The sequence below is a fragment of the Glycine max genome, chromosome 7 (assembly GCF_000004515.6).
Source record: "Glycine max cultivar Williams 82 chromosome 7, Glycine_max_v4.0, whole genome shotgun sequence".
Taxonomy (NCBI): domain Eukaryota; kingdom Viridiplantae; phylum Streptophyta; class Magnoliopsida; order Fabales; family Fabaceae; genus Glycine; species Glycine max.
The window spans coordinates 4,095,809-4,107,178 of NC_038243.2; the positions used below are offsets into that span (position 1 = coordinate 4,095,809).

Sequence of the window (11,370 nt, forward strand, 5' to 3'; positions counted from 1 at the left end):
GTCTAGTGAAAAAAGAAATCACTTCCGTCGCATTGTAATGCATCAACATTCAAGCATATCCTGTAGTCTGAAAAAAAAATTATTCAATCTGGGCAGAGTTTGTAAAAGAAAAAATAGTTCATATGTAAAACGTGGAAAGTGGCTGAATGAAGGATCATAAATTACTTAATGTATGTCTCAAACAATACTTAATGTTTCTTATCTAAGTCTATTTAGCGGAGTTTTTAACAGCATTAGCGTCATACAAAGATAGTAAAAGAGCGTACACAGTAATTTAATATGGTACACACATCTACACGACAAGTTTCGTGAGCTGCAGAATTAGAAATAAACAATATAGTTACACCGTTGTGGGGGGATTAAGAAATGACATGTAAAAACCAAAGGTTGCATTTATGTTACTGCATATATCAAACCTCAAGTCGAAGTCTCCCCTTCCAAACGTATTCTCTTACAACCTTGCTCTTCACCTTGATTGTTGCTCGCTCCAACCCTATTTTCCTTGGCCTCCATGGAACATCTTTTGTAGGGTTTAAAGCCTGTTCGACGAGTCTTAAGCTTTCCTTGTCCAAGCCCTATGGTTAACAGTCCCTCGTTATTTTCTACAAATGGCAGGTTTTTCTGCATTGCTTCATAATTAGAACTGCATTTCTTGCTGTCAGGATCTTCGTCTTTGTCATCTATGTTTTGCTTGTTATTATTGGCGTTGTCCATTTGCTGATTCTTATTCTTCAAAGCATGAGGAGGTGAAAAGCTTTGAGGCAACACCTCTCTGGAGAATAGAGCCTGAAAGGCCAGTCTCCCCTGAAAATAAGTAGGCATGAGAAGAGAAACAACACATGCAAGAATTGTATAAAAATTTCATTACAAGTAGTAACTGGGATACCTCTTCAGAGACCTCTTTCCAAGAATCAGTAAGATTGCTAACACTTCTACGACGATTACTAAAGTCAATGGCTAATTGGTTAGCATCAGGTGTTTCAGGCTCTTCCTTCCCTTTCTCACCCTTCTCTAGTGCATCAGTTTCCACATCGCTGCTAGAGGCCGTGTGGGAACCACATGAGGAACGGTCAACCGGTTTTCTGCCCTTTGTTTTGTTGGAATCTAGGTGCTCGGGAATTGTTTTGTTCGTCTCATGATCAGTAGCCTTTGATGAAGTATTTAACTTGGCATCTCCACTCTCAGAATCTGATAAAATGGCAGCTGGTGACTTTGAAGCTGAATGTTGAGCTTGTTGAGCTTCCGAGTATTCTGGATCCAGCATCTGATCTTGAAGAGGAGGATTTTGTAGAGTAGTCTTTTCTTGCTCTGCCTTCAGTGCCGGTGCTTCACCCGTATTCATTGATGGAACTGCAGTCACCGATGCAGGAGAACAGGCAAAAGAAGTATGAAGAGGAGCACACAAAGGAAGCAATCCATGAGCTGCCCACCATGCAGTTGCAGCAGCTACAGTGGCAGCTGCAATAGCTGCAACGCTTGGAGGGGAACCAATTTGTCTATTTGTAAAACCTCCTTGGGAGCACCTAGGAGAATTTGCTGAAGTTTCTGGATTTGCATAGGGCCAAAATGTAGCAGCGAAACTTGCTGCAGCATGGGCTGCTGGGTTTTGCATCAAGGTAGAGATAATAAGATTTGAAAATGTTGAAGACATGTGAAAAAATGATTGGCAATCGTCTTGGTTGTGTTGTGTGAAGGGAGGATAAGGAAGAAATGACTGATGAACAGAAGATCGCACAGTGTTATTTTGACTTTCACTTGTGTTCGATGGAGCTGAATTGGTGAAAACATTTTGTTGTCCATTAACCCCTCCTATTGGCTGAAACATAGAGTCTCGAAACAACATATCTTGTGATGGATTTTGAGTATTTGTTCCAAGGTTCCCGTCAACAACGTGCACAGTAACATGTCTAGGGTAATTCTGATTGCCTTGCATCCCATCTATTGTTAATGCACAATCAAGACCATCTGTTTTCTCATTTTGGACCAATTTCATATGTAAAGCATCAGAATTCTCTAACGTGGAGTCTTTACTAGTGCCATTAGTCTGTTTTCTATCATTGATCTCCAACGTCCCATTTTCAAGTTCAATAGTGACAAAAGATTCAGTTTTTTCATCTCGTGGAATTACCTCTTTCACTGAAGGTGTAATCTCCTTGAAGGCACATGGATTTCCCAGTGGCACTGACATTGTTATTGAACTCTTGTTTGCTGAAGATACAGAGGAACAGGGTACCTCCTGGAGAAGAGTAAATACTGCTCCGCGGTTCTCATCCTTATTTTCTTTTACAGTTGTTATCCCTTCATCTAAATCATGTTTCTAATAAAATAAGGAACAATCTGAATTATTTCACTGAGAGAAACTTAAAGAGAAATTGTGAAGTGAAATATAAAAAAGAAATTATTAACCTCTGGAAGTGGTTCTTTTTCCAAGTTCAGTGCTTGGTTAACATGTGAAGATTCAACTAAATTGAGTTTTCCATCCTTTGCTCCACTATGTAATGATGCGCTACCAATCCTGGTCTTCCGAGGATAAGGATTGTTTGGTTTTCTTTTGGGCCGTGGAGGGGGAATGTCTATATCAAGAGCCTTTCCAATTGGAACACCCTTTACAAGGGCCTCTTTCTCCAGCTGGAAGTAAAAGTCCAAATGGTATTATTAGCAAGTGAAGTTTCACAAAAACCATTAAAAGCACTTACTGGAGTAGTAGAGCGTTTGTTCTAATGAAGAATTTCCAAAATACTTTTTCGAAAATAGAAATAGCTGTAACAGACATTTCAGTGTATTCAAGCAAGAAATCTCAAAAAAAAAACATCTAGAAATATTCTTCAATCAAGTTGGGGGAAAAATCAGTCGTGGATGTAATCAAGATGCATTTAGATTTGGTGGGCTGGAAACTGGTTGTCTTTTAAACAAAAAGATGTATATCAACATCACTGATTCGTAATAGACTCCAAAGATGTAGGAAGCTATTGGCATTACGAAAGCACAGTTCTACGAAACTACATTGATGGTAGCAGTTCCCAAAAATTTGCAGAAGTCACCACTGATTACTCTTGTTTCTGTGGTGATCCACTATCACTACAAGAGGTTAGCAACTTTATATGTGAAAGCAATGTTCTATCAAATTATGTTTAAGCCTTGGATTGGTTCTTTCGGCCATTCCTGTTCACAGAAATGTCTATAAGGCTTTTCAAGAACTTTCTCTGTTTGGAAGCAATTTATAGATTCCAGATTAGTGATAATAATCATTTATTTACTTTTAATTCTAAAAAATAACAAACTTTGATTGAGCCCAGTAGAGTGTAGCATTAGTAACAACTAACAAGACCTATTATCAGACCATTCAAATGCACATTCTTTGGCTTCAATTGCTCTTCCCTTTTCTAAATAGTAAATAAAAAATGTATGCCATTAATCTTTAAATGTTTTCACATTTTTTTTCCAGGAGGTAAATTCCTCTTTTTCAATTTCTCACTTCTGTACAAAAACAAGTTTTATTCAGGAAAGTTCCATATTGGTCGGAGATCATTATCCATAAGACAATAGCATTTCCTGTGAGCTCTATAATGGTCAAGTTAAACATGATGTCAAAGCTTGGTTTTGTTCATTCTTGGACCCCACAAGTAATCCCCAGTCAAATTAAGTAAGCATCTGGTTTTATTTCTTGGGTTTGAGCTTATCTGCAAGAAATTCTGCTAGGCTCTGTTTGACTTCCATGTAAGATTAGCTGTGAATAGTTGTATTTGTGGCAATAGGGATACTTTTGAAATGTTTAGCCAGGCCCCTACACTCAATAGCACGCATTTGGTGTTGAATGGGTAAACATTTTTGGTGCTAGTAGTCATAACTTTGATAAGAAGTTCGATTCTATGCGTGATAAATGAATCCTAGCACAGTTAAATAAAAAAAAAAGGGGGGCTGGTTTGACCAAGATAATCAAATTGATTACTTGGCCAAACCAGCCCCCCATCATTGAAACATGGAAATGAGTTTCCAAGGGAGAGAGGGAGAAAGATAGAGAATTTGCACGTTTACTGTCCATCTTTTAACTAATAGTTAGCACCTCTGTTTAACTTTCAGTTCTCAAAGTAGATAGACATTAAGCTCTTCTACAGATTAGCATGACCATGTTAATATTCCAATAAATTGGTTCACTTAACACATAAGATTGAGGTCACTAATATAAAGGTAGTTTGGTCTTTCTGTGTGGCAATGCATGCCAGCATCCTAGCGCTGGAATTCCAGCCGCCCTTTTGGGATTGAAGGATCAACTTTCCTCTTCATAGATCAATAATCATAACTTACAACCTAACAACCCTAAAGTCCTCAAAAGTCAAAATCATTTAGGCCTTGAAGAATCCTTATTAATTTTGAAGGCAATAATTGTCCTAATCTATCTAGCTAACCTCCCATGATCCATCATTACAAATTCAACTCCAGTATCAACACACCATATGATAGATTGATAGTCATGTTCCAGTATCAAATAATTTTCTGGGCCATGAAAACTCCCAAGTTCCCAAAATGGGTCCCTCTTGTTATGCCAGTTATGGTGAATCAAACAACCGTGTAACTTCCCTCAGCTAATTTAGCAAACATAATAAATTCACACCTCATTATTTTCAATTGTCAGAAAGTCAACTTGGAAGGGATATAAATAAAAAGCAACATTGTTGTTGTTGAAGTAATCAACTTTTGTGTTAAAAATTTCATATTATTTCCCCATAATAAATAACAAACATATAACATTTAATTAAAGGGATCATGTAAAATAGCCATCTTGACACCTAAGCATTCCTAGAACACAAAGACAGAAAGTTGGGAACACTTCAATTAAGTTGTTAGGATATAAGGAGAAGGAAGAGTTAGTTAATATAGTTAGACTACTAATGAGTTAGTTAGTTAGTTAGAGGGGTTTATTAGATATAAATAGAGGAAGAGGGATAGGAGAGAGGGGGATCTTATCATTTGTAGATTGAATATTAGCTCTTTGTGAAAAGAGAAATTCTTTGTGAAGGGGAAACCCTTGCAGGAAAGTTTTTTCTCATATTTTCTTTTATTTTCTTACTAGTCAATAAAATCTTTTATTTTCTTTCTCATTTCAATTCTTGGTTCCTAACATAAGTACATAGAAGGAAATATATTGCATTAATTCTTTGGAAATAAACACATTGAAAATTGTTTCAAAAACAAATGATAATTAAATTAGGGGGGGAGAAAAGCTTACCCAAAACAGAAATTTTATCTTCACAAATAGTACTTGTATCCAGTTAAAACAAAAAAAAAATCACTGAAGGAAAACAATTACTAAATTATCAAGGGCATTGAAAAACTGGAACAGTAGTTTTTATGTATATGATGAAGCAAAGCAAAACAATGCTAGATGATCCTTCTAAGCTCTACCACATATCCTCTATCACAATATTGAATCTGGTTCTTCCACCACGTAAAATGCCAGATAAATTCAATAAACTTCAATGCTCCTACGTACATTCTCGTTGTGTTTTCAACTCTTCATATAGAAATTGATTGTTCTCTCACCACCAAATAGTAGAAGCAGGTACCTTCAAATTATCATGCTTCTCATGAAACCTAATATTGCATTGAGACTGACCTGTCAATTTTCTCCCTGTGAAAGGCATAAGCATAATACAATGGGCTCCAGAAAAAGAAAACCACCACACACCACTATCTGCATTTGTAGAAAGAGAATATCTGAACCTCACATCTTCAGATTTGAATGACTCACTCAAACTTCATCAAACAAATATAGCTCTAGTCATCCCCCTCATAGTTGACAAAGTTTTATCTGTTACAATTGCTTTCTAAGCAGCAAAACTGTGATGTAATCAACAGTACTGAAAGTTAACAGAGGTGCTTACTATTAGTTCAAAGATGGACAATAAGCGCGTAAATGCTCTATCTTTCTCCTCTTCTTTGAGTCTTAAAGAAGAAGCAAATTTTAAAATCCTCTCCTCCTTTCTATTGATGTAACTTTTTTTTGGTCTATTCCCTTCTTTGAATCTTCTCCCTCACCTATTGAGTTTCCCTTCAACATTTTTACAAGATCATTTGGTCTCTGATGGGTTTTCTCCATTGCTAGAGTTGCCACTCATTATGATAGGCCTAATTCTTGTCTCACCTTTATATCATTGTCAGAAAACTCTGCCTTTTCAAATTGAGTCAAGTTCTCTTCCCATAGCTGATGAAGCCCCCGAGGAAGGTTATGTCGGCAACCAATCCTCAAGCAAACCTGACCATCTAACTGACTTCTTCAAGTGGTATGAGAGTCAGATCTCTGGTTCCACTACCTCTTTGCTCACACGAGTAATTCCTTTAGTATTATTTCTCACTCCACATCTTTCGGCTCTTGAGTCCTTGATTATGGTGCCACCAATCACATCACTATAATAAGTCTCTGTTATCTACTCTTTCAACATCTAATTGTTTACTCTAGTTAATAACTCTCAAACATAATCTCATGGATTCGGTATTGTCCGGCCCCTTCCCTCTCTCAATCAATGTCTTTTGTGTCCCCGATTCTTCGATTAATCTATCATTCATTAGTTGCATCGCTCATTCTATTGATTATGCCGTTTTCTTCAATAAAGATTTTGTTTTCTTGCAGGATTAGAGTTCGGACCAAACGTGAGTCACATGGACTTAACCAATTTCACATTTATGTGCATGCTAGTTTGGTTGCATATTCTCCTATTCTCATCCATGCTAAATTGGGCCATCCCAGTCTTGCAAGCAAAAACAAATGGTGTCAATTCTGTCCAAGTTACCAACCCTGTCTTGTGAGTCTCGTCAATTTAGAAAACATGTTCAAAGTTCTTTTCCAAATTATGCCATTTGTTGAGATGGGTTTCCTTTTGTTTTGGTTCACTCTCATGCATGGGGCATGTGTCATGTCATGCCTACTTTAGAGTCAAGATGTTTGTCACCTTTATAGAAGATTTGAGTTGTTTTGAATGGTAAATCGATCTGAGTGGTTTTCAATCTTTACATCATTTTATCAAGAAATAAAAAACAATTTGGTGCTCTCATTCCCACTCTACAGAATGATAATACCCATGAAATCTATCTCAACAATTCCAAAGCTTTATGGCTTCCCATGTAGAGGTGTTAAAGTTGGCTGCCCACCCTGGCAGGCCAAGGGTATGAAATACAAATCGAGCCGAATTTCTTATGGACTGCATTTTTTAGCCCGACCATCAGATTGAGCCAAATTGGCTCTTTTTTTTGTCTAAATTTATATTTATATAAATATAAAAGGAAAAACTAAGAAAATATCAGGCAAAAATAGGCCCAGTCGTGTTTGGCCCAACAACTTTTAGGGCCTCAATTTTGAGAGCCTGGTTTAGCTTGGCCCACCGGACCATCGGGTGGGCCAATTTTGACAACTTTATTCCTATCCCATACACCACCAAATTTCATGTGCTTATACTCAAGAAAACAAGGTAGTTGAACATAAAAATAGACACCTTGTTCAAAAATCTCAAGCTCTTGATTCATGGGAATGCTCCTCATTGTTTTGGGGTGATGTTAGGCTCATTACTTGTTTGAATGAAATTGTTTGTCCTTAATAACCAAATACCTCACTCCATTTTATTCCTTAGTCAATCTCTCCTCTCTTTACTTCCTCATATCTTTAGGTCTACATATTTTATTAACAAGCTTACTCAAGGGATTGATAAACTCTCACCTCGCTTGTATAAGTGTCTTCCAAGGATGTACTCAGTCTCAAGGTTATTAATGTTAGTATGTTACTCCCGAATTATTCATCTTTAGTCTCAAATAATGTTACATTCTTTGAGTTTGTTTCTTTCTTTGTGTCTTCACCATCCACACCCAACTCGGTCTCCATGACTATACCACTACCTCCTCTAAAGTATGTCCCTATTACCTTTCCCCCTTCAAAGTCGTCATTTGCTCTAAAGACACTAGCAACTAGTGAAGGGAACGACTCTCCTCTGAAACGAATCATCATGTACCCTCCGACATTGCCTCAAGAACTTGATTTTCCCACAGCACTTCGTAAAGGTATATGCTCAACTTGTAATCTTTCTCCAAATTGTCACTTTAAGTTATCATTGTTTTTCTTTCTTGCATTACATGTGTCTTTCTTTGTTGTCTTCTGTTTTTATGCCTAAAACTTTAGGTGATGCCTTATCTTATCTTGGATGGCAACAAGCTATGATTGATGAAATGTGTGCCCTTCAAAGTAGTGGTACTTGGGACCTCGTTCTTCTTCCACTAGGCAAGTCTATTGTTGATCGTCGCTGTATTTTTACTGTGAAACTTGGCTTTGACAGTTAAGTTGCATGACTTGAGGCACGTCTAGTTGCCAAAGGCTATACACAAAAATCTTTATTTAGAAGAATGGTGGTCAACAAATCAAACTCTACACCACATGTTCATAGAAGCTTTGATGCTATGTCATGAATAAACTATTTTCAAAAGCTTATACGGACACATTAATGGTTTTATATTACATCTCTAACACACATAATATCAGAAAAAGAAATCTCATTAAACAAAGCACCAGAAACAAAGACAATTTTTCCCAACCTCACACAACACCCCAAATGGTGAGTTTCAACTTTTCCTTACATACACAACGTTGTTCAAACATCAAGATCCATTTCTTTTAAAATCTTACGTTAGGTGTTGCACCTCATTAGGCAAATTTTAAAACCCTCTCCTCCCCAATATGTCAAATGCATAGCATGTCCACACTAGCACCTTCCTTTTTTAACTCCAAATTGGCTCAACCAAAAAAAAAAAACCCAACACACTACCTAACATATAGAACACCTATACTAGATCATTATGACAAATAAACCCCATTGTTGCTAGAACCCTCAGACTACCATTGCAAATTTTTGTATTATCAAAATCAGCAACAAAGGGAGAAAATGATTGCCCTGCCAAAGTGCTACTGCTTTTCACTGATACTATGCTAAAGATGACCCATTTGTGGATTAGGTATGAAGCTAGAGTTATAGAATATTACTTTGTTGGTGCAAGTTAAAGTATCCATCTGCTTAGGGTCTATTTGGGATTGCAAGATCAAGCCAAGTAGTTTGATCATGACTATTGTGGATTTCTTTGTTCAAATTAGTCCAAGCTCTACAGGAATTCTAGTGTCAATTTATTTATTAGTATGTCCATTTAGGGATGGGGGTTCTATTCAATTTGAGGGTAAGAATTGAGGCTGAAAAAAGGATAAGGAAAAATAAAACTTCCATTTTAAAGATTATACTCATCCTTTTAAAATAAAGGTATAATATCCACTATTTAAATAATGCTAATTTTATAAACCAATATCATTATCTCAATGCATTCTTCTTTCCATTTTTTACTGGTACGTTTATTGGATTTTCATTCCCTTTAATAATTACTTTAATTTAATTTTTGCAATCCCTTTTATAAAAAAAGCTCACAAGTCCCTTGACTCGTTTTCACAATTTTCTCAGCAAAATTATTTTGGGTTCTGATACTGAAGAAGCGCTATACTTTCCATGACATTTGAATATCACCATGGAAGTTGTTAATTTATACAGGATTTGTTTATATATTTTAAATTTGAAATATTGATATAGTTTGAAATCAACCAGATCAGATACAGAACTATTTTGTGCAGTTAGAAGGGAATTTTTATTCATCTAAGTGAATCAAACAAGATATGGAACTCATAAGTAAATCAACAAGTCTTTTAAAGCATAAGTTTAAAACAAAAGGAACAAAATTTTAAACATATAAACCAAGGTGAGAAGGTACCCATTGACCTTTGTAAAGAACTTTTGTGCGTGACTCCTGATTTGCACGGCAGTCTTTGTTCCTATATGCTCTGTACAGCAGAAGTGAAACACCAAGAAGGGGGCCAAGCCATGGAATAAAGAAAAAGACAGATCCAATCAAGAATAAATCAAATATGAAGATCCATTTTCTACTAGAATGTTACACCAATGTTTAGAAAGGAAGAAAAAGAGAAGATCTTCAAGTAGAAATGATAAACACACTATCACCTTCTATGCGCTGCCATGCTCGCCCGTGTAGTTTCAAAGCTTCAAGAAACCTATTATGCTCCTCCTCTGTCCATCGTTCCCTTTGCTTAGTGATTGTATATGGTTTTCTCGTCTGCAAAAAGCCACTTAACTAATCATCAGACAACAGTACAAAACTTTACTAACTCCCTTTCACGAGAAACTTTCCCCATATACCACCACAATAAGTCTAACCTTAACAACCACTTCTTCGCCGGAGGAGTATGCGTCCATTACAGGACGTGAGCAGCTAGCGCTGCTTCAGATCTTCCCTGACAAGGAGTGGATACAGGGAACACCTCCTTTCATTATTTTTGGTGACACGAAAGCGAAACGCGGTAAATAGTAAAGCCGTTTTGGTGAAAGTGAGCAGAATCTGAACAAGGTATGGTGATGATGTTACTGCAAAAGAAACAAAGCGAGAACAATAGGAAGAGATCCGTCTCTGTTTTGTATAAGCTGGAATAAGCATTCCAATTCACATGTCACACATAAAACAGTACTACATAGAAGAAAAAGGAAAATAAAATTTCAACAAATTTCAAAAATCATCCGCGGGAGAAAGTGAGAGAGAGAGAGACGCTTCTCCTCCAAAGAATAAAAGAAAATTTTCCTTAATCAGAATCCTCACCAAAACGAACTCGAGAGCGCCAAAACCTTTCAAACGCGGAAAAGAGAGGGAAACTACAATTAGTACAGAAACAAGAAAAACCACATCACAACATCAACAACAACAACCATTTCTATCTTCACTTTCACAAATATACTTTACTAATCAGTGCAAATTTTGAATCCTCCTGTTTGGTTGCCGAGAAAAAAAAATAGTCACAAAGCAACTCAAAACCAGCGAAATTTCAACTCAACAGCGTCGCGCTGTGAGCACTGACAGCACCTGTTACATCCAAATCCAGATGAGGTAAATCCATTCGCAGTTCGGTTCAATTTTCTCGGAAACCAAACAGAACATATAAAATTAAAATAATAAATAAATAAAAAAGGAAAACGAATACCTCAGAACAAAACCATGACGTCGAAGAAGAACAACAACAACAGCCTCTCTCGAGAGCGATCATCACCGGACACTCGCCGGAGGACTCATTTTCCGGCAATGGCGAATCGCATCGATATTAGATCGGAAACCGAAAATGAAAACGAAAACAGAAAAATCGAGAAGTGAATCAATCAGAAGAAGAGAGGTTTTGCTGAAACGAAAACAAAAACAGAACCCGAAACTGCTACACACACTCGCCCGAAAGTGTTTAAGCGCGAGGAGCAATCTCAGCCACTACAATTTCGTGTGGATTTATTTTTTCTTTTT

At 36.9% G+C, this 11,370-nt stretch overlaps 1 protein-coding gene across 8 annotated transcripts; it reads right to left on the reverse strand.

The window, feature by feature from the left end:
• Positions 1-139: 139 nt before the first annotated feature.
• LCL4 (LHY1/CCA1-like protein) lies at positions 140-11,370 on the reverse strand. Of its 8 annotated transcripts, none has more exons than XM_014777721.3 (9): positions 11,063-11,339; positions 10,820-10,944; positions 10,684-10,709; positions 10,248-10,428; positions 10,035-10,146; positions 9,795-9,856; positions 2,407-2,628; positions 887-2,317; positions 140-804 (listed from the first exon to the last, which is right to left on the reverse strand). In XM_014777721.3, exons 4-9 carry the CDS (start codon positions 10,284-10,286, stop codon positions 418-420), a joined length of 2,253 nt encoding a protein of 750 aa, XP_014633207.1. In that variant the 5' UTR covers positions 10,287-10,428; positions 10,684-10,709; positions 10,820-10,944; positions 11,063-11,339; the 3' UTR covers positions 140-417. The 8 variants fall into 8 exon arrangements, with proteins under 8 accessions (XP_014633207.1, NP_001345919.1, XP_006583202.1 ...); NM_001358990.1 differs by having other exon boundaries at positions 10,248-10,454; positions 11,063-11,332; XM_006583139.4 differs by lacking the exon at positions 10,820-10,944.